The sequence below is a fragment of the Pristiophorus japonicus genome, unplaced genomic scaffold (genome assembly GCF_044704955.1).
Source record: "Pristiophorus japonicus isolate sPriJap1 unplaced genomic scaffold, sPriJap1.hap1 HAP1_SCAFFOLD_343, whole genome shotgun sequence".
Classification (NCBI taxonomy): domain Eukaryota; kingdom Metazoa; phylum Chordata; class Chondrichthyes; family Pristiophoridae; genus Pristiophorus; species Pristiophorus japonicus.
This window is the reverse complement of record NW_027253248.1, coordinates 287640-314962: the sequence shown is the minus strand read 5'-3', so window position 1 is coordinate 314962 and position 27323 is coordinate 287640. Positions and strand designations below refer to the sequence as shown.

At 48.4% G+C, this 27323-nt stretch overlaps 3 protein-coding genes across 3 annotated transcripts in view; 2 read left to right on the top strand and 1 right to left on the bottom strand.

Annotated features, from left to right (window-relative positions):
- LOC139250068 (zinc finger protein 850-like) overlaps nucleotides 1-17410 on the top strand; it is a 96845-nt gene extending 79435 nt beyond the window's left edge. Inside the window, exon 4 of the mRNA XM_070872648.1 lies at nucleotides 16260-17410. Coding sequence (XP_070728749.1) covers nucleotides 16260-16694 — 435 coding nt within the window. The 3' untranslated portion in view covers nucleotides 16695-17410. The remainder of the gene's footprint in view (nucleotides 1-16259) is intronic.
- LOC139250064 (zinc finger protein 239-like) overlaps nucleotides 1-27323 on the top strand; it is a 307496-nt gene that overhangs the window by 205639 nt on the left and 74534 nt on the right. The window lies entirely within an intron of this gene.
- LOC139250071 (zinc finger protein 256-like) lies at nucleotides 24585-26179 on the bottom strand. Its single transcript, XM_070872649.1, has one exon. The coding sequence runs from the start codon at nucleotides 25960-25962 to the stop codon at nucleotides 24841-24843; it is 1122 nt and encodes a 373-aa protein (XP_070728750.1). The 5' UTR covers nucleotides 25963-26179; the 3' UTR covers nucleotides 24585-24840.

The following is a 27323-nucleotide window of genomic DNA, read 5'->3' as shown; positions in this document are numbered from 1 at the left end:
AGTTCTAATTGACCATGTCACCCGACCATCCTCAAAATGCAACGATGAATCTACTTGGATTAGAATGTCCATTCCCAAAAGGGGTTGATTTACTGGGCCTATCCAGACCGGCGTGGTTAGTTCATGTGGACCCAGCCCTATAAATACCGGTGTTGTCCTTTTAATTTCCATTTTATGGCCCCCAACTCCATAGGCTGTATGTGCCCTACCATCCAACGGCAAAAAGTCTCCATATTGTGTTCTTATGTTCGTATATTGTAGGGGTAAGCATGTTAATTCCGCCCCTGTGCCTAAAAGACAGTCCACATCCTTATCACCCACCTTGATAGTTATATATAGCCCATCTCCCCTCTGTTGTATTAGTGTGAGTGCGAGGAGGGGGGCCAGGGTGGGCTCTAATCGTTTTTTGCGATCCCAAGTAACTCCTCCTCTGTTGTTGTATTGTCAGTCACTTAAATGCTTCTATGAGGTCATTATCTTGTGACAAGCCTGGTTTGTTGGCTGAATTGTATCCCTGGCTGCGTCCTCTTCCATGGCCACGACCTTGCTGTTTTGCCCTGCACGTCTTGGCCCAGTGACCTTCTTTCCCACAATAATGACATTTTCCGGGTAATTTTCTTAATAACTGTTTATCGGAATCCTGGGATTTCCATTCCATAGCCTGTACAGCTCGGACTTTAGCTCCCATATCCCTGTCTAACCAATGCTGCAAAGGTAGTTCCTCTACCTTCCCAGTCCAGTAACACTACCTTAAGCATTTTGGACAGTTCTGGCTTTAGACCTGCCACGAAAGCTGCTTTCAGGGGTCCAAATACTTGTTCATCCATTTCCTCATCCATATTATTCATACCCGAATGTTCTAGCCATGTGCATCTAAACCGCTCGTCATATTCCAGGACCTCCTCTGTTCCTTTCTGTTGGCAGGCTGCAATTTTTCCCCAGTCTGTCTTAGCTGGACTGAAGGCTTGCAGCCAGTGTTTAATCGCCTCCCATCCTGCGTTTAATTCTTGCTCATCCTGCCCCAAAGCTTCTTCTACCTTGTCGTGCAATTTTCTTCCCTGTGTTTTTGGCACCATTATGGTCAAAATTTTCACTCCGTCCCAGGGATGAAGTTGATATATATTTCTTAAGCGATCCAATTGGTCCCACGTTTCCACTCCCCCTTTCTTTGGATTGGGCAACTCCTTGGACCATTTATCAATTTTCTCTGGGTCTGCCGGATCATGAAATAATCCCAGGATTCTGCATACACTCTTTTCTTCGTTTTTTTGGTTCCGCCCTCATCCGCAGTCTCTTCTGATTTGACTACAACTCGTCTTTTTTTAAATGGGGCAAAGCGCACCCCTAATTCTTCATCCTCCAACCCTGTATCGTCAGAGGATTCAGAATCCGTATCTATTCCTCGGTCGTGTCTTCGGGTTTGCGCTTTTAATTTATCCAAACATGGGTACCCTGGGAATTGACCGATACATTTTCCTTTTCCTATTACTGTCTCTTGACCTAATGATTTTTTTCCATTCTTTAATTTCACCTTTAAGATCTTTAACTTCCGCTTCCGACTTTTCAAGTTCAAGTCTTTTCTGTCACAGCTGTGCACAAATCGCTCTTTATTTTTCATACGGGTCGTTTTTCCCCAGACCCTTTTGATCTCGTCCAAGGACCATTGTCCTTTGGAGGTTCCGTACTTTTGTTCGATCTTAATACAGATTTTAGATAAGTTGAATTGTTGCTCTATGTATTCTTTCAACTGTTGGAGGATTTCATCTATCGAAACCTCAGGTGATGCCCGCCCACCTTTAACAGTGGTAGGCAATTCTTTGCTCTTATCTCCTGCTGCCATAATACTTATTTCTTTACTGGGGTCTCGTGTCGTAAGCTTTCCAGCCGATCAGTGGGTCAGTGATTAATTAACTAACACACCGCCGAAGTTAGACATCTATGGGAGCTTGAGCCGACTACCAACTGGAGGGTTCGCAAAATGGAGGCTTTCGGAATCGCATAGAAGGAGAGGCGAATTTAAACTTTTGACCGAGGACTTTTATAAAGAGGAGTCCTTACCTCAGTATGTAGGTCCGATGTCCAAAATTCAGTTTCTATCCTCAACGATCGTGTTCATGACGTCAAAATTGTTAGATCTCTTAATTTTCAATGAAATGCGAACTCCGGTTGTAGTTTTAATGTAATTTTATTCTGGCAGCAGCAACAAGCTTCTGGCTTTAAGCCAGGCCTTTGTCCTTCTGAGACCACATGGCCAAAATGGCTGTTCTTATACCTGACTCAACTTACGTGTCTTCTTTGACCTTATTGGCTCAATTGAGATACTGTTAACCTTTAATTGGCTCGCTACCAAAGGTCCTAAAATGTCAAGTTGATTGATGACTTAATGCAACATGCTGAGTTGCACATAGCAGCTTTGACTTAGGATCTGTGAATTCTCACATCCTGTCTGAATGCAGCCTGTTTGAATTCTCTATCACAGGGGGTCCCCAGGGGTGTGACAGTATTTACAGGGACCCCCGATATTGTGTTGGTGTTTACAGGGGGTTCCCGGGTGTGTGTCAGTGTTTACAGGGGGTCCCCGGGAGTGTCAGTGTTTACAAAGCGTCCCCTTGGAGTGTGTCGGTATTTACAGAAACATAGAAACATAGAAAATAGGTGCAGGAGTAGGCCATTTGGCCCTTCGAGCCTGCACCACCATTCAATAAGTTCATGGCTGATCATTCCCTCAGTACCCCTTTCTTGCTTTCTCTCCATACCTCTTGATCCCTTTAACCGTAAGGGCCATAATCTAACTCTCTCTTGAATATATCCAATGAACTGGCATCAACAACTCTCTGCGGCAGGGAATTCCACAGGTTAACAACTCTCTGAGTGAAGAAGTTTCTTCTCATCTAAATGGCCTACCCCTTATCCTAAGACTGTGTCCCCTGGTTCTGGACTTCCCCAACATCGGGAACATTCTTCCTGCATCTAACCTGTCCCGTTCCATCAGAATCTTATATATTTCTATGAGATCCCCTCTCATCCTTCTGAACTCCAGTGTATAAAGGCCCAGTTGATCCAGTCTCTCCTCATATGTCAGTCCCGCCATCCCGGGAATCAGTCTGGTGAACCTTCGCTGCCCTCCCTCAATAGCAAGAACGTCCTTCCTCAGATTAGGAGACCAAAACTGAACACAATATTCCAGGTGAGGCCTCACCAAGGCCCTGTACAATTGCAGTAAGACCTCCATGCTCCTATACTCAAATCCCCTAGTTATGAAGGCCAACATACCATTTGCCTTCTTCACCGCCTGCTGTACCTGCATGCCAACTTTCAATGACTGATGAGCCATGACACCCAGGTCTCGTTGCACCTCCCCTTTTCCTAATCTGCCGCCATTTAGATAATATTGTGCCTTCGTGTTTTTGCCACCAAAGTGGATAACCTCACATTTATCCACATTATACTGCATCTGCCATGCATTTTCCCACTCACCTAACCTGTCCAAATCACCCTGCAACCTCTTAGCATCCTCCTCACAGCTCACACCGCCACCCAGTTTAGTGTCATCTGCAAACTTGGATATATTACATTCAATTTCTTCATCCAAATCATTAATGTATATTGTAAAAAGCTGGGGTCCCTGCACTGAGCCCTGCGGCACTCCACTAGTCACTGCCTCCCATTCCAAAAAGTACCCGTTTATCCCTCTCTGCTTCCTATCTGCCAACCAATTCTCTATCCAAGCCAGTACATTACCCCCAATACCATGTGCTTTGATTTTGCACACCAATCTCTTATGTGGGACCTTGTCAAAGGCCTTTTGAAAGTACAAATACACCTCATCCACTGGTTCTCCCTTGTTCACTCTACTAGTTACATTGATTCCAACATTTTCCCCGGGAGTGAGTCAGTACTTACAGGGGGTACCCGGGAGTGTCTGTGTTTGCAGGGTGTCCTCAGGGATGTGTCAGTACTTACAGGGGACAGCAGAAGTGTCTGTGTTGCCATGGGGTCCCCAAGGGTGTGGCAGTACTTACAGGGACCCCTGATAGTGAGTCAGTATTTATAGGGGGTCTTCGGGAGTGTGTCAGTTTTTACAGGGAGTTCCTGGGAGAGTGTCAGTATTTACAGGGACCCCTGATAATGTGTCGTGTTTACAGGGGGTCCCCGGGAGTGTGTTGTTGTTTACAGGAGATGCTCGGGAGTGTGTCAGTGTTTACAAGGGGTCCCCGGGAGTGTGTCAGTGTTTACAGAGGGTCCCTGGGAGTGCATCAGTATATACAGGGTGTCCCCGGGAGTGTCTCCATATTTACAGGGGATCCCTGGGAGTGTATTAGTATTTACAATGGATCCTCGGGAGTGTGTCAGTATTTACAGGAGGTCCCCAGGAATGTGTCAGTATTTATACGGGATCCCCGGGTGTGTGTCAGTGTTTACAGGGGGTAACCAGGAGTGTGTCAGTAATAACAGGGTGTCCGAAATTACGAGGACCCCCGATTGTGTGTCAGTGTTTGCAAGTAGTCACTATGACTATGTCAGTGTTTACAGGGGGTCCCCAGGAGTGTGCCAGTATTTACAAGGACCCCCAATAGTGTGTCAGTGTTTACATGGGTTCCCGCGAGTGTCTCAGTATTTACAGGGGGTCACGAGAAGCGTGTCAGTATTTACAGGGGCTCCATCGGGAGCATGTCAGTATTTACAGGGGGTCCCCGGGGAATGTGTCAATATCTAGAAGGGGTGCCCCAGGGAATGTGTTATTATTTACAGGGGGTCTCCGGGAGTGTCTCAGTATTTACAGGGGGTCCCCGGGAGTGTCTCAGTATTTACAGGGGGTCCCCGGGAGTGTGTAAGCATGTACAGGCGGTTTCTGTATTTACAGGGGATCCCCAGGGAATGTGTCAATATCTAGAAGGGGTGTCCCAGGCAGTGTGTTAGTATTTACAGGGGATCCCTTGGAGTTTGTCTGTATTTACAGGGGTTCCCCGGGAATGTGTCGGTATTTACTGGGAGTTCCCGGGAGTGTGTCTGTATTTACAGGGGATCCCTGGGTGTGTGTCAGTGTTTACAGCGGGTACCCAGCAGTGTGTCAGTAATAACAGGTGGTCCACGGGAGTGTGCCCACATTTACAAGGACCCCCGATGGTGTGTCTGTATTTACAGGCATTCCCCGGGAGTGTGTCGGTATTTACGGGTGGTCCCCGGGGAGTGTGTTGGTATTTACAGGTAGCCCCTGGGAGTGTGTCAGTATTTACAGGGGTTCCCCAGGAATGTGTGTGCATTTACAGGGGGTCTATGAGAGTGTCTGTGTTTACAGGGGGTACCTAGGGGTGCATCAGTATTTACAGGGGTGACTGGGACTGTGTCGGTATTTACAGAGGGTCCCCGGGAGTGTGTCAGTTTTTACAGGGTGTCTCCGGGGAGTGTGTAAGTAGCACAGGGAGTCCTTGGGAGCATGTCAATATTTCCAGGGAGTTCACCGGGGAGTGTGTCGGTATTTATAGAGGGTCCACGGGAGTGAGTCAGTACTTACAAGGGGTCCCCAGGAGTGTCTCTGTATTTACAGGGTGTCCCCCGGGGTGTGTCAGTATTTACAGGGTATGCTCGGGAGTGTCTGCGTTGACAGAGGGTCCCAAGGGGTGTGTCAATACTTACAGGGACCCCCGATAGTGAGTCAGTACTGAAAGGGGGTTCCCCGGGAGTGTCTCAGTATTTACAGGGGTCACTGGGGGACTGTGTCGTATATTTAGTTGGTCCCTGGGAATGAGTCAGTACTTACAGGGGGTCCCCAGGAGTGAGTCAGTACTTACAGGGGGTCCCCAGGAGTGTCTCAGTGTTTACAGGGTGTCCCCAGGGATGTGTCAGTATTTACAGGGTGTCCTTGGGAGTGTCTGTGTTGACAGAGGGTTCCCAGGTGTGTGTCAGTACTTACAGGGACCCCCGATAGTGAGTCAGTACTGAAAGGGGGTTCCCCGGGAGTGTCTCAGTATTTACAGGGGTCACTGGGACTGTGTCGTATATTTAGAAAGGGTCCCCGGGAGTGAGTCAGTACTTATAGCGGGTCCCCCAGAGTGTGTCGTTGTTTATAGAGGGTCCCTGGGAGTGTGCCAGTATTTACAGGGTTTCCCCATGAGTGTCTCCGTATTTACAGGGGATCCCCGGGAGTGTGTCAGTATTTACAAGGAGTCCTTGGGAGTGTGTCAGTAATTACAGGAGGACCCCAGTAGTGTGTCAGCATTTACAGGGGATTCCCGGGTGTGTGTCAGTGTTTACAGGGGGTAACCAGGAGGTGTCCGAAATTACAAGGATCCCCGATTGTGTGTCAATATTTGCAAGTAATCACTAGGACTGTCAGTATTTACAGGGGATCCCCAGGAGTGTGTCTATCTTTACAAGGGGTCCTTGGGCGTTTGTCAGTGTTTACAGGGTGTCCCCAGGGTTGTCAGTATTTACAGGGGGTCCCTGGGAGTGTGTCATGTTTACAGGTAGTCCCCAGGAGTGTATCAGTTTTTACAGAGGTTCCCTCGAGTGTCTCAGTATTTACAGGGGGTCCCTGGAAGTGTGTCAGCATTTACATGGAGTCCCCGGGAGTGTGTCAATATTTACAGGGGGTCCCGAGGAGCGTGCCAGTATTTACAGGGGCTCCATCGGGAGCATGTCAGTATTTACAGGGAATCCCCAGGAGTGTGTCTATCTTTACAAGGGATCCTTGGGTGTTTGGCAGTGTTTACAGGGTGTCCCCAGGGTTGTGTCAGTGTTTACAGGGTGTCCCCAGGGCTGTGTCAGTATTTACAGGGACCCCCAATAGTGTGTCAGTGTTTACAGGGGGTCCCTGGGAGTGTGTCATGTTTACAGGTAGTCCCCAGGAGTGTGTCAGTTTTTACAGGGGTTCCATCGAGTGTCTCAGTATTTACAGGGGGTCCCTGGAAGTGTGTCAGTATTTACATGGAGTCCTCGGGAGTGTGTCAATATTTACAGGGGGTCCGAGGAACGTGCCAGTATTTACAGGGGCTCCATCGGGAGCATGTCAGTATTTACAGGGGGTCCCCGGGAGTGTCTCAGTATTTATAGGGGTTCCCCGGGAGTGTGTAAGCATGTACAGGCGGTTTCTGTATTTACAGGGGATCCCCAGGGAATGTGTCAGTATCTAGAAGGGCTGTCCCAGGGAGTGTGTTATTATTTACAGGGGGTCTCCGGGAGTGTCTCAGTATTTACAGGTGGTCCCCGGGAGTGTGTAAGCATGTACAGGCGATTTCTGTATTTACAGGGGATCCCCAGGAGTGTGTCTATATTTACACGGGGTCCTTGGGCATTTGTCAGTGTTAACAGGGGGACCTCAGGAGTGTGTAAGTATTTACAGGGACCCCCAATAGTGTGTCGGTGTTTACAGGGGGTCCCTGGGCGTGTTTCATGTTTACAGGTCGTCCCCAGGAATGTGTCAGTGTTTACAGGGGTTCCCGCGTGTGTCTCAATATTTACAGGGGGTCCCTGGGAGTGTGTCAGTATTTACATGGAGTCCCCGCGTGTTTCATGTTTACAGGTCGTCCCCAGGAATGTGTCAGTGTTTACAGGGGTTCCCGCGTGTGTCTCAGTATTTACAGGGGGTTCCGAGGAGCGTGTCAGTATTTACAGGGGTTTCGCCGGGAGCATGTCAGTATTTACAGGGGGTCCCCGGGAGTGTCTCAGTATTTACAGGGGGTCCCCGGGAGTGTGTCAGTATTTACAGGGAGTCCCCGGGAGTGTCTCAGTATTTACAGGGGATCCCTGGGTGTGTGTTAGTGTTTACAACGGGTACCCAGCAGTGTGTCAGTAATAACAGGTGGTCCTTGGAGTGTGCCCACATTTACAAGGACCCCCAATGGTGTGTCTGTATTTACAGTGGTTCCCCAGGAGTTGTCAGTATTTACAGGTGGTTCCCGGGGAGTGTGTCGGTATGTATTTACAGGGGATCCCTGGGAATGTGTCAGTATTTACAGGTGGTCCCCGGGAGTGTGTCAGTATTTACAGAGGTTCCCCAGGAGCATGTCAATATTTACAGGGGTCCCCCCGGGAGTGTCTCAGTATATACAGGGGGTCCCCGGGATTGTGTATTTACAGGGGATCCTCAGGGAATGTGTCAGTATCTAGAAGGAGTGTCCCAGGGAGTGTGTCAGTATTTACAGGGGGTCCCTGGGAGTGTCTCAGTATATACAGGGGGTCCCGGGAGTGTGTATTTACAGGGGATCCTCAGGGAATGTGTCAGTATCTAGAAGGGGTGTCCCAGGGAGTGTGTCAGTATTTACAGGGGATCCCCGGGAGTGTGTCTGTATTTACAGGAGTTCCCCGGGGGTGTGTCGGTATTTACTAGGAGTTCTCCGGAGTGTGTCAGTGTGTACAGCGAGTACCCAGGAGTGTGTCAGTAATAACAGGTGGTCCACGGGACTGTGCCCGTATTTACAAGGACCCCCGATGGTGCATCTATGTTTACAAAGGGTCCCCGGGGACTGTGTCGGTATTTATAGGGGGTCCCTCGGGGGGGTGTCAATGTTTACAAAGGGTCCCCGGGGACTGTGTCGGTCTTTACAGGGGGTCCCCAGGAGTTTGTCTGTATTTATAGGAGGTCCCCGGGAGTGTGTCAGTGTTTACAGGGGGTATCCAGGAGTGTATTGGTATTTACAGGTAGTCCCCGGGGGTGTCAGTATTTATAGGGGGTCCCCAGGAATGTGTCTGTATTTACAATGGGTCACTAGGAATGTGTCTGTATTTACAGTGGGTCACTAGGAATGTGTCTGTATTTACAGCAGGTCCATGGGAGTGTCTGTGTTTACAGCGGGTCCCCAGGGATGTATCCATATTTACAGGAATCCCTGGGAGTGAGAGAGTTTTTACAGGGTGTCCCCGGGGAGTGTGTAAGTAGCACAGGGAATCCCCGGGAGTGTGTCAGTATTTCCAGGGAGTTCCCGTGGAGTGTGTCGGTATTTACAGGGAGACCCGGGGAGTGTGTAGGTATTTACTTACTTGGTGACTGAGGTGAACTCGCCCCAGATGTTGGGGGAACCCTCTGCTGGCTGTGAGCCCGGGCTGGGCCCAAGGACACGGGAGTGACATCTAGCCTGACATCTGTAAAAGATCGGACAGAGACTGGTGTCACAGAGGAGTCAGCAATAAATGTCTTCCTTCAACTAACCCTGGTATTCTCCCAAGATCTTGGTAATGTCCCAAGATCTCCTCTTTTTCGAGGCAATGACCCCCACACTGGGATGTAAGGTTTTGCTGACAAGCTATTCGTCTGCGAGCGGATTCACAACTAACCCTAAACACTGCCTCTCCCACACACTGGCTCTTTGCACACTCCATACACGTTTACCCCCTCACAAGGGTCATAGAATCATAGAAATTTACAACACAGAAGGAATTCATTTCATCCCATTGTGTCCACGCCGGCCGACAAAGAGCTATCCAGCTAAATCCCGTTTTTCTGCCCTTGGTCCGTAGCCCTGTAGGTTACGGCACTTCAAGTGCACAGCCAAGTACTTTTTAAATGTGGTGATGGTTTCTGCCTCTACCAACCTTTCAGGCAGTGAGTTCCAGACCCCCTCCACATGCTGGGTGAAGAAATTTCCCCTCAAATCCCCTCTCCTACCAATTACTTTAAATCTATGCCGAATGGTTGTTGACCACTCTGCTAAGGGAAAAAGGTCCATCCTATTCACTCTATCTAGGCCCCTTTTAATTTTATACACATCAGAAAAGTCTCCCCTCAGCCTCCTCTGTTCCAAAGAAAACCAACCCAGCCTATCCAATCGTTCCTCATAGCTAAAATTCTCTAGTTCAGGCAACATCCTCATAAATCCCCTCCGTACCCTCTCTCTAGTGCAATCACATCTTTCCTGTAATGAGGTGACCAGAACTGATCGCAGTATTCTAGCTGTGGCTTAACTGCTGTTCAAGCATAACCTCCCTGCTCTTGAACTCTTGGGCCATTGGACAGCGAGTAGGAGCAGCGATCCTGGCTCATTTGCAAACCCTCCACGCCAGCCCAGCCCAGGGTCATCAAGCTCCAATCATGTCCCGATTCCTGCACACCTGCCGAGATCAGGTTAACTCAGATGGGGCCAGGGATGGAGACTGGGCCTTCCCTGTGAGCGCTGTGTGGACAGGTCCCACACGTATCCCCTCCTCCCCCTCCGCCAGTACCTGCGTTGCTGTCTTGTTGGGCTGGGGGGGGGGGGGGTTGGGGTCAGGGTGACCCGAACGGGCAAACCATTTGACGAGGGGTCAGGGGTGGTGACCTTACTGCCGGGCAGAGGCAGGAGTGGGACGCGACCTCCGGTTCCTCCTGTAGCCCGTGGCCTCGATCTGTCCCACTTTTTAATGTTCTGAAATGCCAGCATAGAAAGATCCCACAATCAGAGCGCGTCCTCAGCTCCATTTACCCGCCCTCCTGTAACATTTCACAGAAACAGGCCATTCGGCCCAACCTGCTAATTGCAGCCTTCTCCCCTTAACCCAGCACAGTCCAGAGGTGAAACTGTGAGGCCTCCCAAGGTCGGTCAGCTCCATGCTATACTGGGCAGGAGGGGAGGGGACTGAAGGGGGTGGTATTAACAAGGGGTTGTTGCATTTCCACCATCAAACTGTAGCGGCTCCCCGTTGCCCCTCCTCCATAGTGCCGCCCCTTATAGACCCACCCCCGATAGCCTATCCCCTGTAGCGCTGCCCCCTATAGCTCCGCCCCCTGTAGTCCCTCCCCTGTAGCCCCTCCCCTGTAGACCAGCCCCCTGTAGCCCCTCCCCTGTACACACACCCCCCCTGTAGACATGCCCCCTATAGCTCCGCCCCTGTAGCGCTGCCCCCTGTAGACACGCCCCCTGTAACTCCTCCCCTATAGCCCCACCCCCTGTAGACACGCCCCCTGTAACCCCTCCCCTATAGCCGATCCCCCTGTAGACTATCCCCCCGTAGCAGCGCCCACGGGAGCCCCCTCTGTGGCCCCTCCCCCTGTAGCCCCGCCCACAGTAGCCCCCCATGGCCCCGCCCCTGTAGCCCCACCCCATAGCCTATCCCCCATCGCCCCGCCCCCTGTAGACCCACCCCTAAAGACTCTCCCCCTGTAGACTAACCTCCTGTAGCCCCGCCCCCTGTAACCCCTCCCCTGTAGCACCACCCCCCATAGCCCCGCACCCTGTAGCCACGCCCCTGTCGACATGCCCCCTGTAGCCCCGCCCACGGTAGCCCCCCCTGTGGCCCCACCCACGGTAGCCCCCCCTGTAGCCCCACCCCCTGTAGCCCCACCCCCTATCCCCCATAGCCCCGCCCCCTGTAGCCCCGTCCCCTGTAGACACGCCCTCTATAGACTCTCCCCCAGTAGACCCACTCCCCATAGCCTATCGCCTATGGCCCCGCACCCTGTAGACACGCCCCCTGTAAACCCTCCCCTATAGCCCTACCCTCCCATAGCCCCGCCCCCTGTAGACCCACCCCTGTAGACACGCCCCCTGCAGAACCACCCTTGTAGACACGCCCCCTGTAGCCCCGCCCCCTCCCCTGTAGCCCCGCCCACCATCAGTGGGACCCACAGAGCCGCCTCTCTCCCGCTCGCGGTCGCTGGGACTTCCGCTCCCACATTGTCCGCGCGGCCCAGCCTCGCCGCCGCTCCTGGCAACCCTCACTTCCGGCGTCAGTGCGTCTCTTCCGGTCAGCGGCTCGCGAACCTTCCGTGTCTCCCATGGCAACTGGGGAGAGAACTTTAAAAACCGCAATTAATTCATGAAAGGTTCGGAGCAGTCGGTTTGTTTTTATGATACGATTCTCCGCTTTATCATTTTCTTATAAAATAAACAAATGCCAAGTTGTTTTTTATTTTAAAAATCGCGCCTTTCTGTGACGTCAGGAGGTAATCTCACTCGAAGATCCCAGTGCGCAGGCGTGGGCTGTATGTGGAGCATGCGCAGTGTGCCATTGTTCAGAGCGGACGCGGGCTGTGAGCGGGCGGAGGCCGGAAACAGTTTGGAGTTGAACGTGAATCTGCGGGGCGCAGGAGAGTAACGTACTCGACAGGTGGGCTTCATAAACACCTGGTGCAGGTCGCCAACCCGGACTAAGGAACAACGGGTCTCGAATTTTCAGCTGCGGGGCGTTTTCGCGGTGACAGGCCCAGGCTGACGGTCGTCATCTTTGTAAAGAACAGTTGCAGGTTGGTGCGCGGCCATCATGCTTCATCGAGCAATAGAGCGCATGCGTGGCCATCTTTCTGAAAGAACAATGTGTGGGCGGGGCTTCAAAATCCCAGTGAACCCAGCCAGAGTCAGCATCTTCAGGGGAGGAGAGGGAGGGGAACCAGTGAGTGTAGAACTGAACCCAGCCAGAGTCAGCACCTTCAGGGAAGGAGAGGGAGGGGAACCAGTGAGTGTAGAACTGAACCCAGCCAGAGTCAGCACCTTCAGGGGAGGGGAACCAGTGAGTGTAGAACTGAACCCAGCCAGAGTCAGCACCTTCAGGGGAGGAGAGGGAGGGGAACCAGTGAGTGTAGAACTAAACCCAGCCAGAGTCAGCACCTTCAGGGGAGGAGAGGGAGGGTAACCAGTGAGTGTAGAACTGAACCCAGCCAGAGTCTGCACCTTCAGGGGAGGAGAGGGAGGGGAACCAGTGAGTGTAGAACTAAACCCAGCCAGAGTCAGCACCTTCAGGGGAGGAGAGGGAGGGTAACCAGTGAGTGTAGAACTAAACCCAGCCACAGTCAGCACCTTCAGGGGAGGAGAGGGAGGGGAACCAGTGAGTATAGAACTGAACACAGCCACAGTCAGCACCTTCATAGAAACATAGAAAATAGGTGCAGGAGTAGGCCATTTGGCCCTTCGAGCCTGCACCACCATTCAATAAAGAATCATGGCAGATCATTCACCTCAGAACCCCTTTCCTGCTTTCACTCCATACCCCTTGATCCCTTTAGCTGTAAGGACCATATCTAACTTTCTCTTGATTATATCCAATGCACTGGCATCAACAACTCTCTGTGGTAGGGAATTCCACAGGTTAAGAAATCTCTCTGAGTGAACAAGTTTCTGCTCATCTCAGTCCTAAATGGCTTACCCCTTATCCTTAGACTATGTCCCCTGGTTCTGGACATCCCCAACATCGGGAACATTCTTCCTGCATCTAACCTGTCCAGGCCCGTCAGAATTTTATATGTTTCTATGAGATCCCCTTCTAAACTCCAGTGAATACTGGCCCTGTCGATCCAGTCTCTCCTCATATGTCAGTCCTGCCATCCCGGGAATCAGTCTGGTGAACCTTCGCTGCAGTTCCTCAAAAGCAAGAACGTCCTTCCTCAGATTAGGAGACCAAAATTGAACACAATATTCCAGGAGAGGCTTCACTAAGGCCTTGTACAACTGCAGTAAGACCTCCCTGCTCCTACACTCAAATCCCCTACCTATGAAGGCCAACATACCATTTGCCTTCTTCATCGCCTGCTGTACCTGCTTGCCAACTTTCAATGACTGATGTACTATGACACCCAGATCTCGTTGCACCGCCCCTTTTCCTAATCTGCCACCATTCAGATAATCTGCCTTGGTGTTTTTGCCACCAAAGTGGATAACCTCACATTTATCCACATTATACTGCATCTGCCACACGTTTGCCCACTCCCCTAACCTGTCCAAATTACCCTGCAGCCTTTTAGCATCCTCCTCACACCACCACCCACTTAGTGTCATCTGCAAACTTGGAGATATTACACTCAATTCTCTCGTGCAAATCATTAATGTATATTGTAAGTAGCTGGGGTCCCAGCACTGAGCCCTGCGGCACACCACTAGTCACTGCCTGTCATTCTGAAAAGGACCCATTTATCCCTGCTTCCTGTCTGCCAACCAATTCTCTATCCACATCAGTACATTACCCCCAATACCATGTGCTTTAATTTTGCACACCAATCTCTTGTGTGGGACCTAGTTAAAATCCTTTTGAAAGTCCAAATGCACCACATCCACTGGTTCTCCCTTGTCCACTCTACGAGTTACATCCTCAAAAAATTCTAGAAGATTTGTCAAGCAGGATTTCTCTTTCATAAATCCATGCTGACTTGGACCGATCCCGTCACTGCTTTCCAAATGTGCTGCTATTTCATCTTTAATAATTGATTCCAACATTTTCCCCACTACTGATGTCAGGCTAACCGGTCTATAATTACATGTTTTCTCTCTCCCTCCTTTCTTAAAAAGTGGTGTTACATTAGCTACCCTCCAGTCCATAGGAACCGATCCAGACTCGATAGACTCGTTGGAAAATGAACACCAATGCATCCACTATTTCTAGGGCTACTTCCTTCAGTACTCTGGGATGCAGACTATGAGCTCCCGGGGAATTATCGGCCTTCAATCCCATCAATTTCCCTAAAACAGTTTCCCGCCTAATAAGGATTTCCTTCAGTTCCTCCTTCTCACTAGACTCTCGGTCCCCAAGTATTTCCGGAAGGTTATTTGTGTCTTTCTTCGTGAAGACAGAACCAAAGTATTTGTTTAACTGGTCCGCCATTTTTTTTCCCCCCATTATAAATCCACCTGCATCTGACTGCAAGGGACCTATGATTGTTTTCACCAATCTTTTTCTCTTCACATATCTATAGAAGCTTTTGCAGTCAGTTTTTATGTTTCCAGCAAACTTCCTCTCATACTCTATTTTCCCCCTCTTAATTAAAGCCTTTGTCCTCCTCTGCTGTATTACAAAATTCACCCAGTCCTCAGGTTTGCTGCTTTTTCTGGCCAATTTATATGCCTCTTCCTTGGATTTAACACTATCCTTAATTTCCCTTGTTAGCCACGGTTGAGCCACCTTCCCCGTTTTCCTTTTACTCCAGGCCGGGATGTACAGTTGTTGAAGTTCATCCATGTGATCTTTAAATGTTTGCCATTGTCTATCCACCGTCAACCCTTTAAGTATCACTCGCCAGTCTATTCTAGCCAATTCACGTCTCATACCATCGAAGATACCTTTCCTTAAGTTCAGGACCCTAGTCTCTGTGTCACTCTCCATCTTAATAAAGAATTCTACCATATTATGGTCACTCTTCCCCAAGGGGCCTCGCACAACAAGATTGCTAATTAGTCCTTTCTCATTGCACATCACCCAGTCTAGGATGGCCAGTCCTCTAGTTGGTTCCTCGACATATTGGTTTAGAAAACCATCCCTAATACACTCCAGGGGAGGGAAGGAGAGGGGAACCAGTGAATGTAGAACTGAACCCAGCCGGAGTCAGCACCTTCAGGGGAGGGAGAGAGAGGGGAACCAGTGAGTGTAGAACTGAACCCAGCCAGAGTCAGCACCTTGAGGGGAGGGAGGGAGAGGGGAACCAGTGAATGTAGAACTGAACCCAGCCAGAGTCAGCACCTTCAGTGGAGGGGAACCAGTGAGTGTAGAACTTAACCCAGCCAGAGTCAGCACCTTCAGTGGAGGGGAACCAGTGAGTGTAGAACTGAACCCAGCCAGAGTCAGCACCTTCAGTGGAGGGGAACCAGTGAGTGTAGAACTGAACCCAGTCAGAGTCAGCACCTTCAGGGGAGGAGAGGGAGGGGAACCAGTGAGTGTAGAACTGAACCCAGCCAGAGTCAGCACCTTCAGGGGAGGAGAGGGAGGGGAACCAGTGAGTGTAGAACTGAACCCAGCCAGAGTCAGCACCTTCAGGGGAGGAGAGGGAGGGGAACCAGTGAGTATAGAACTGAACCCAGACAGAGTTGGTGGTGAAATCTGGGAGCGGAGGACAAGCTGTCTTCAGACCTGCGATGTGTTTGAATTTCAGGACCGGGAGGACGGAGCGTGTATGAGATGGGGATTTGCAGCTTTGGAGGAACAAGAGAGGAAAGAATGTTGCATGGAATCTAGAATTGTCTGTTCTGAATTTCTGTCCTGTACTTGCAGTAATGATTTTTGTAAACTTCTTTTCCAGGGTATTACAAGGGCAGGATTTGCAGACGGATACTGAAACCAAACATCACATCAACATCTAATGGAATCATTCGATTTCTCAGGACCTGAATATCATTGGCCTTTGACTGTGGAAGGAGAAATGTTTGCCAATTCTGTCAGTGGGAATAGATTTCAAACATCATTGTGACTGGAAAAGCACCAAGACACACACACCCGAGTGAGAGTGTTCTAGTGAACTGACTGTGAAAAGAGCTTTAACCAGTCACACAGTCTGAAAAAACATCGCACCTTTCACAGCGCGGAGAAACTGTAAACGTGTTGTCTGTGTGGAGGAAGCTTCAACTGATCGTCCAACCTGGAGACGCGAGAACACCCACACCATGGAGAAACTGTGGGAATGTGGGGACTGTGGGAAGGGATTCAGTTTCCCGTCCCACCTGGAATCTCATCGGCGCAGTCACACCGGGGAGAGACCGTTCACCTGCTCGAAATGTGGGAAGAGATTCACTCAGTCATCCAACCTGCTGTCACATCAGCAAGTTCACACTGGGGAGAGGCCGTTCACCTGCTCCAAGTGTGGAAAGGGATTCACTCAGTCGACCAACCTGTTGACACACCAGCGAGTTCACACTGGGGAGAGACCGTTCACCTGCTCTGTGTGTGGGAAGGGATTCACTACCTCATCCAACCTGCTGAAACACCAGCGAGTTCACACTGAAGAGAGGCCGTTCACCTGCTCTGTGTGTGGGAAGGGATTCACTCGGTCATCCCACCTGCTGAGACACCAGCGAGTTCACAAGTGATTCCAGAGTTTGGATTCTGCTGTTATTGCTGCTGTTATTCAAATCCTTCTGAACTGTTTGTTTCTGCTGATGTTACTAATCCTTCAACTCGACTGGAGTTTAATATTTTGATATTTCAAATAACAGTGTCGATATTTGATGTCTCCAAGATAAGAGGAGACTAATTGATGTACTGTTTCTGACTGCTCCATTTTTGATCAGGGCCCAGGAGAGGCGAGGGCCCAGGGGCAGCATTGGCCAGCCCACACTGCGAACCGTGGATAGTAGGAGCATGCGTGCACACTAGGTCCGTGCAGCAGAGCTTGGTCTCCAGTCACCTTGGTTAACCCTTGCCATTGGATCAAAACCTAGCTCTGTCAAGCCCGTGTGCAACAGCCACCCGACGTTGAAAGAATCCATGCACAGGCATCTTCCACCCTTTAGTATGTAGTTCGGGACCTCGAATGTCAGGTCCCTCATTGAAACACCTGTGAACATCCCTTTTTGGTGAGGAAGTGGGACATCCTCGATATGAGGGACGGCCTAATACTATACCACTATTTTTTAGCCTTTTCTCCTTTCTGACTCTAGATTAGTTCAATTCTCATACCTTCGGTTATTCAGAGAAATCCCAGCTCCCCATACCTTCCAGAAAGTCTGTTATCTAACTCCTTGAGTGACAGAGAAAGATCGGGACCCTAAGAACATCTAGAATCTGTTATAAATATGTTTCAAATCCTCACTGGGACTACCTGTCTATTTCTTTTCAGTTGAAGTGAATGGAAGATGAGGAGGGGTTGGAGAGTAGGGATGGAAGAGAAGTTAGGGTGGGAGGGGGCGGAGCGTTGGAGAGGAGTTAGGGTGGGGGGTTGGAGAGTAGGAAAGTAGGGGTGAAGGAGGAGTTGTAATGGAGGAAATGCAGCAGCCAGTTTGTGCACAGCCAGATCCCACAAACAGCAATGTAATGATGACCAGATAATCTGTTCTCAGTGATGTTAGTTGGGGGATACACATTGTGCAGGACACCGGGGGAGAACTCCACCTGTTCTTCCTCAGAATTGTGGCCGTGGGATCGTTTATGTCCAACTTAGGGACTAAACGGGACATCGGTTTAATGTCTGATCTGAAAGACGACACCTCTGACCGTGCAGCACTCCCTCTGTACTGGCACCTGGAATCTCAGCCAAGATTATGTGCTCGGGTCTCTGGATTGGGAATTGAACCCCGACCCCCTGACTCGGGGCCGAGAGTGCTACCACTGAGCCAAGGCTGACATGTTCTGTTCCCATTACACTAGACTGTGTCTGTGTTATTACACTAACCCCACCCATTCATACTGCAGTGGGCCTTCACTCTGTTGTTAGACATTCGGCAAAGCATTTACTACAACAACAAAACAACCAAAACTTACATTAATATAGCGCCTTTAACTCAGTGAAACTTCTCACGGCACTTAACAAGATCGATATCAATAAAGAAACATTTTTGACACAGAGCCACAGAGAAAGATATCAGGACAGATTCCCAAAAGGTTGATCAAAGAGGTATATTTTAAAAAGAACCTTGAAAGAGGAGGTGGAGGTTTTGGGGAATTCCAGAGCTGAGAGCTTCAGCAGCTGAAGGCACGGCCGCCAATGGTGGAGTGATTAAAATCGGGGATGTGCAAGAGGACAGATTTGGAGGAGCGCAGGGAACTCAGAAGGTTGTGGGGCTGGAGGAGATTACAGAGATAGGGAGGGGCGAGGCCATGGAGAGTTTTGAAACCAAGGATGAGAATTTTTAAATTGAGGCGTTGCTTAACTGGGAGCCAATGTAGGTCAGTGAGCACAGGGGTGATGGGTGAATAAGATTATAGCAATAGGCCCTGACTTGCACACACTATTAGATGAGACCCAATCTTTGTTTTGTTGCACTAGATACTGGCTGTGTGACCACCACACTAGATCCAGCATTGTATTCAGTATAACACTCGAGTCTGCCTCTGTTATTATTGGATCAAACACTGTCTTTGTTACTCTCACAGTGGGCCATGCATTTGCTGTTATTACTCTGGACCCTGTCTCCATTCTTATTGTATGGGCCCGTGTCTCTGGAATTGTTACACTAGACCCGGCCTGTGCTATGATTGGAAAATAACCTGTCACTGTTATTCCAGTTCTAGTGCACACCTCTATTATTATAACTATAGATCTTATCTCTGTTGTATTCAATAGAGTATGTTTCTGATATTGTTAAGTAGACCCGGCTTTTGTTAATGTGACACTATCACCTCTTTCAGTTATTATTGCAAAAAAACTTTAGATTTTTAAAGACTTGTTTCTAGTGTAAAACAAGGCCTTGTTTCAGTTATTAATGCACTATACCCTGTCTCTGTTTATATTACACTAGACCCTGTCTCTGTTTCTGTTACACGAGACCCTGTCTCTGTTTATATTACACGAGACTGTCTCTGTTTATATTACACTAGACCCTGTCTCTGTTTATATTACACTATACCCTGTCTCTGTTTATATTATACTAGACCCTGTCTCTGTTTAAATTACACGAGACCCTGTCTCTGTTTAAATTACACTAGACCCTGTCTCTCTTTATATTACACTAGACCCTGTCTCTCTTTATATTACACTAGACCCTGTCTCTGTTTAAATTACACTAAGACACTGTCTCTGTTTAAATTACACTAAGACACTGTCTCTGTTTAAATTACACGAGACCCTGTCTCTGTTTAAATTACACGAGACCTTGTCTCTGTTTATATTACATGAGACCCTGTCTCTGTTTATATTACACGAGACTGTCTCTGTTTATATTACACTAGACCCTGTCTCTGTTTAAATTACACTAGACCCTGTCTCTTTATATTACACTAGACCCTGTCTCTGTTTATATTACACTAGACCCTGTCTCTGTTTATATTACACTAGACCCTGCCTCTGTTTATATTACACTAGACCCTGTCTCTGTTTATATTACACGAGACCCTGTCTCTGTTTATATTACACGAGACCCTGTCTCTGTTTATATTACACGAGACCCTGTCTCTGTTTATACTACACTAGACCCTGTCTCTGTTTATACTGCACTAGACCCTATCTCAGTTTACTGAACCTCAACCATGTCTTAGTTATTGCGGCACTAAACAACATCCACAAATATTGGAAGAGGTTGAGGAGGAAACAGTGAAAGTAACAGTCAGAAAATAGAAGACTGGAGACAGAAACAGAGCAAATTTCACTGGATAGTTGCAAGTGTTTCATTCCTTTCCAAACGAAGGACATAACCAGTGAGAGAATGAGATATTTATTTACCTCACGGCAGGTATAGGTACAGTTTCACTGTTGCCATCACTGGCACCAATTATTACACGAGGGTAAATCTCAGGAGCTTCTGTGTGATGGTGAGGTGATCACTGGACAATAAAGCTCCGAGACTGGTGGAGGGCTGCTCATTATCCCCAGTGTGATTTAGTCCCCTTTCCCACTGAATACTGCGGACAGACATGGTCACCTTGGTAACAGAATGGTCAGTGTAACATCACTTTCTAAACAAGAGCACACAAGACAATGGGTTATCAATAAATGGTTAAGGTATTAAACAGTCTGCAATTACATTGTGAAGAAAATGGAAATAAACTGCTGGAAAATAATTGCTGAAGATAATAATTTATCTGTGGTATTGACTAGCAAACTTTAAGAATGATGTGTTTTGTTTACACACACACAAACATATATATATATATATATCAAAGGCTCTGTGTGCGCGCTTTTCAGTTGTTCTGCTACACCCGATGTAGAAATTTTCTGTGGACTTTTGGACCCTGCGGCAGCCTATCCGGCGGTGCTTGCTGGGTCAGGATATAAAGAGACTGCGCGCTGTTCCTCCTCCCACTGCCTGGGGGAATGGGGCAGATATTTAAAGGGGCAGGGACTCCCCTTTCTCTGCCTATTTATAGTTAAAGGGACAGTCCAGTTTATCTTGGGGTGTCGGAGGACTTCACTAACAGAGCTCCCATTAGCAGTTGCTCCCTTCTGTACTGTGCAGTGATTGTAAAGCTGTTTATTTCAGTGACTTGAGCCTTTCTAAAATGTCTCACTGTTTTTGATGTTCCAGTGATGAAGATTTCGGTTAAAGGTGGAGTAAAATTTGTTTCAAAATATTCTGTTCTGACCCTCCCTCAACCCCCCAAATTTTAGAACACTCTGCAGTACTGACTGGGAAGTTCCCAAGTTCGTTCCTTGATCTGGGCTGTTAGTTGATCTCAGCCAAGGTAGCAGTTCAAGGGTTATAATTGTCCTCAGTATCACTGGGCTAAATATGAGTAAAAATCAGCCAGTGTCCCTGCTCTTCGAACCGATCCAGTGACCTCAACTGGGAAGTGTGTGGATGTCATTTGAGGACAGGATTTGAGGCTGTGATGCCTATCACAGTGGAAATCCTGCTGGCACTCATTGAGTCACCTGACGGTGAGGCACTCGAGGTTAACTAATGTCTGTGGAATTGCACTCAGCCAGATTCAGCATTTTCTGGAGATAAAAAATCTCAGATGCTGAAAGGAATGTTGATTTTAGACAGTGAGGATGGAGGGAGAGTGTCTAGAATAAGGAGGGACAGGAGGGGACAGAATGTTCTGTCGAATCTAGAATTGTCTGTTCTGAATTTCTATCCTGTATTTAAAGTAACAATGTTTGTAACCACCATTTATTTGCAGGGTATTAGAAGGGAAAGATCTGCAGCTGGGAAACTCAATCCAAACATCACGTCAAGATTCGACAGATTCCCGGATTGATCAGGATCACCTTCTCATCAGCCTTTGTAAAAACACCAATCACAGCGGGGAGAAACAGGACACGTTGTGTGTATGTGGATACAGCTTCAATCAATCGTTCAGCCTGTGAGACTCGTGCACCCACCTGACTCAACACTGTAAATGTGGGGACAGTGGGAATGGATGGTGTACATGGAAAGTGATTCAGTCGCTCAACTCAGCAACTGACGTTCGAGGAGTTAGATAACAGACTTTCTCCTGTGAATATAAAGCTGGTTTATTGGGCCGTGATGTGTTTACTTATTCATCTTGTTGACTGTAAACCATCGCCAATTATTTGATGTGATCAGTTTTTATGTACATATATTTAAAAATACATTTGCTGAGTGGATTCAAATACAAATTGAAACCAGGTTTGCAGTTGTGATGCTCCAATCACACAGCGAAGGTGAGAGAGATGCTGTGGGGCACACGCTAAGTCCAGTATCTGAAAGTGAGTAACAGACTGGGTTTTGTGTTTAGTGATCCTGGGCGTGTTACCAACACCTTCCCTGGATACCAAGGCTAGGAGAGGCACTCTGGAAGGTATGGGGAACTGGGACTTGTCCCAGAGAGTAACCGAAGATATGAGAACTGAAATAATCTAGAGTTAAAAAGGAGAAAAGGCCCAAAATGGTGCAGTTGGTAACAGAACATAAATCAGTCTCTTATAGTGGAGACATCAAATATTGACACACTTTGTTATTTGAAATATCAAACTATTAAACTCCAGCCGAGTTATAGGGGTTATTAACATCAGCAGAAACAACCCCCAACTGACAGAATGAACACGATTCAGTCAGGATGCGATTAACAGCAATTACAGTAGAATCCAACTCCTGCAGTCACTTGTGAACTCGTTGGTATCTCAGCAGGTGGGATGACCGAGTGAATCCCTTCCCACATATAGAGCAGGTGAATGGCCTCTCCCCGGTGTGACTGCGACGATGCATTTCCAGTTTATAAGGTTGGGTTCAGTTCTGCACCCACTGTGCGCAGATGAGAATAAAATCAATGAGCTGCTTATTTTCTCTGCTGGATACTGGGCCTTCTGTGCTGGCCCAATGGGGTTAGCCCGGACTGGCCCAATAGGGTGATGTAATGACCAGAACTGTGTGAGTACTCCAGCTGTGTCCTAACTAGTGTTTTACACAGTTCGAGCATAACCTCCAGAGGGAGATGGGAGTCTGGAACTTACTGCCTGAAAGAGCAGCAGAGGCAGAAACCCTCATCGCATTTACAAAAGTACTTGAATATGCACTGGCAGTGAGTTAACCTACAGGGCTACGGACCAAGAACTGGAAAGTGGGATTAGGCTGGATAGCTCTTTTTTGGCTGCACAGAGATGATGGGCCGAATGGCCTCGTTCTGTGTTGTAAACTGCTGTGATTCCATGTCACCAATCCCCTCCTGTCTGATATAATGTTGCGAAGCACAGTGGAAGGCCAGAAGATTGGGAAATTTTTAGAAACCAGCAAAGGACGACTAAAAAAATGATAAAGACAGAGAAGATAGCATATGAGAGCAAACTAGCAAGAAATTTAAAAACAGACAGCAAGAGCTTCTACAGGTATATAAAATGGAAACAAGCGGCTAAAGTAAATGTTGGTCCCTTAGAGGATGAGACTGGAGAATTAATAACGGGAAACACGAAAATGGCAGAGATTTTGAACAAATATTTTGTATTGTTCTTCACGTTAGAGGACACTAAAAACATCCCAACAGTTGATAATCAAGGAGTTATTGCGGTGGTGAGGTGTGAGGGGGGACTTAAAACAGTCACTATCACGAGAGATAAAGTACTCAGCAAACAAATGGGACTAAAGGTGGACAAGTCCCCTGGACCTGATAGCATGCATCCTAGGGTCTTAAAAGAAGTGGCTGCAGAGATAGTGGATGCACTGGTTGTAATCTATCAAAATTCCCTGAGTTCTGGAGAAGTCCCAGCGGACTGGAAAACTGCAAATGTAACACCCCTATTCAAGTCAGGAGGGAGGCACAGAGCAGGAAACCATAGACCAGTTAGCCTACCATCTCAGTAGGAAAATACTGGAGTCCAGCATTAAGGAAGTAGTAGCAGGACATTTAGAAAATCATACTGCAGTCAGGCAGTCAGCATGGTTTTATGAAAGGGAAATCATGTTTTGACAAATTTGCTGGAGTTGTTTGAAGATGTAACAAGCAGAGTGGATAAAGGAGAACCAGTTGATGTTGTATATTTGCATTTCCAGAAAACATTTGAGAAGGTGTCACACAAAAGGTTACTGCACAAGGTAAGAGCTCAAGGGGTTGGGGGCAATATATCAGAATGGATAGAGGATTGGCTACCTAACAGAAAACAGAGTCAGCATAAATGGGTCATTTTTCGGTTGACAAACTGTAACTAGTGGGGTGCCGCAGGGATCAGTGCTGGGGCTTCAACAACTTACAATTTATATTAATGACTTGGATGAAGGGACCGAGTGTAACATAGCCAAATTTTCTGATGATACAAAGATAGGTTGTTGTGAGGAGGACGCAAAGAATCTACAAAGGGATATAGATAGGCTCAATGAGCGGGCAAAAATCTGGCAGATGGACTATAATGTGGTAAAATGTCAGGTTATCCCCTTTGGTAGGAAAAATAAAAAAGCAAATTATTATTTAAATGGATACAATTACAAAATGCTGTCGTGCAGAGGGATCGAGGGGTTCTTGTACATGAAACCAAAAGATTAGCATGCAGGTAAAGCAAGTAATCAGAAGGCAAATGGAATGCTGGCCTTTATTTCAAGGGGGATGGAGTATAAAAGTAGGGAAGTCTTGCTACAATTGTACAGGGCGTTGGTAAGACCACACCTGGAGTACTGCGCACAGTTTTGGTCTGGACTTGTCTCCATTCCCGTGCCAAGGGGATTGCTACACCAGACGGGAGGGGCAACATTTGGGGACAAGGATTCCCCAACAATTCCCATTCCCCTTCTTTCTGGTGGATAATGGAGGGGCCACTGTGTGTAATGTGCAAGTCAGTAAGAATTGTCAGCAAGCTCTTTCTAATTGGAGATTTTATTCAGTGGAAACTTTCACACACTATTATAGATTTTGTACCAAAAATCAACTTAGGATTAAAGTAAAAGTTCATAATTTTATTGCAAACTGAATTTCTGTTGAGAGTCGCTGAATTAAGGGGAAAGATAACACACAGCGTTTCTTAAATGGACACTGCAGCCCCGAGAACACAATCAGCAATATATCCAGAATATTAAAGTCCAGCCCAGTTATAGGGTTATTATCAGCAGAAACAAACCCCAACTGTCAGAATGAACGTGGTTCAGTCGGGATGGGATTAACAGCAGCAATAACAGCAGATTCCAACTCCTGCTGTCACTTGTGAACTCGCTGGTGTGTCAGCAGGGTGGATGACCGAGTGAATCGCTTCCCACACTCAGAGCAGGTGAATGGCCTCTCCCCAGTGTGAACTCGCTGGTGTGTCAGCAGGGTGGATGACCGAGTGAATCCCTTCCCACACTCAGAGCAGGTGAACGGCCTCTCCCCAGTGTGAACTCGCTGGTGTTTCACCAGGTCGGATGAAGAAGTGAATCCCTTCCCACACTCAGAGCAGGTGAACGGCCTCTCCCTAATGTGAACTCGCTGGTGTATCAGCAGGTTGGATGACTGATTGAATCCCTTCCCACACTCAGAGCAGGTGAACGGCCTCTCCCCAGTGTGAACTCGCTGGTGTCTCAGCAGGTGGGATGACCGAGTGAATCGCTTCCCACACTCAGAGCAGGTGAATGGCCTCTCCCCGGTGTGAACTCGCTGGTGTCTCAGCAGGGTGGATGATGTAGTGAATCCCTTCCCACATTCAGAGCAGGTGAATGGCCTCTCCCCAGTGTGAACTCGTTGGTGAGCTACAAGGTGGGATGACTGAGTGACTCTCTTTCCACACTCAGAGCAGGTGAACGGCCTCTCCCCAGTGTGAACTCGCTGGTGTATCAGCAGGTTGGATGACTGAGTGAATCCCTTCCCACACTCAGAGCAGGTGAATGGCCTCTCCCCAGTGTGAACTCGCTGGTGAGCTACAAGTTTGGATGACCGTGTGAATCCCTGCCCACACACGGAGCAGGTGAATGGCCTCTTCCCAGTGTGAACTCGCTGGTGAACTACAAGGTCGGATGACTGAGTGAATCCCTTCCCACACTCAGAGCAGGTGAACGGCCTCTCCCCAGTGTGAACTCGCTGGTGTCTCAGCAGGTCGGATGACTGAGTGAATCCCTTCCCACACTCAGAGCAGGTGAACGGCCTCTCCCCGGTGTGAACTCGCTGGTGTGTCAGCAGGTCAGATGACTGAGTGAATCCCTTCCTACACACGGGGCAGGTCAACGGCCTCTCCCCAGTGTGATTGCGTCGATGAATTTCCAGCTCTGATGGTGATCTGAATACCTTCCCACAGTCACCACATTTCCACCGTTTCTCCATGGTGCGGGTGTCCTTGTGACTCTCCATGGTTGGACGATGGGTTGAAGCCTCGTCCACGTACAAAACACATTTACCGTTTCTCCGCGCGGTGAATGGTGCTATGTTTTTTCAGGCTGTGTAACTGGTTAAAGCTCTTTCCACAGGCAGTGGAACACTCACTCGGGTGTGTGTGTGTCTCTGTGCCTTTCCAGTCAAGCTGACATTTGAAATCTTTTCCCACAGGCAGAACAGGCAAACATTTCGCCTTCCACTTTCAAAGGCCAATGATATTCAGGTCCTGAAGAATCGATTGACTCCGTCAGATCTTGATGTGATGTTTGGTTTGTGCTTCCTGTCTGAAAATCTCCCCTTCCAATATTCTGTAAAAGGAGATAATAAAACTCATCGATGTCAGTACAAGACAGAAATTCAGAATAGACAATCTAGGGACCAAGTTTCGACAGGAGTTGCTCCTATTTTTTTGGAACAACGAGTTTTTTTTTTGAGTATCCTAGAAATCGCAATTCTCCCCATTTAGTTTGCTCCAGTTTCAGTCGGTTAGTTCAGTTTTTTTTTAGTTCAGTTTCTTTTTGGTTCAGTTTTTTTTTCCAAAAGAGGGCGTTACCAGCCACTTACGCCTGTTTTGGCCATTTAAGTAAGTTTAGACAGCGCAAAGTTACTCCAAACTAACTTAGGCCTGAGTCAATGTCCACTTTGATATGCTCAGAAAAACCTTGCGGACACTTTAGCAATCAGGTGCAGGTAGCCAGAGTTAAGGGGAGAGGGAAGTGAAGTTAGAGGGAAGTTAGAGGATTTTCCAAAGCATTAAACATTTCACTTTTAAAAATAAAGAACCATCATCAATAATAAATGATCAATAAATCAATCAAAAAAAAAAAAAAAAAAATCAATAAATAAAAGATTATAAGTTCCTACCTCACCTACTGCAGCACCTATGCGTTGGGGAGCACCGGGAGCCCTCCAGCAGCACACGGCCCACACTCAGCCCTGCCTGCCTGCCTGCCTGATTACATTTTCAAGGGGAAGAGCTCGGATGTGCCCCGCCGTCGAGGAGGTGGTCGGGCGGCCCCATCGTGGAGGAGGTATTTAGGCAGGTCGGCGAGGAGGCCTTGAGGTAAGAGCAGTGGTGGCGAGGTGAGGCCCAAGGTTGGGCAGCAGCGAGGGGTGGTGAGGCGAGGCGCGAGGTTGGGCAGCGGCGGGAAGAGGGATGGTGAGGCGAGGGAAGGTGAGGCGAGGCCCGGGTTTAGGCAGCAGCGAGGCGAGGGGCGGTGAGACAGGCAGGCCACTTGGCCAGGGATAGGGTCACCCGGAGCCACGATGCGCTGGGAGGGCCAGGAACGACTGCGCATGTGCACAGACTCCACTGCGCATGGGCGCAGCTGCCGGCA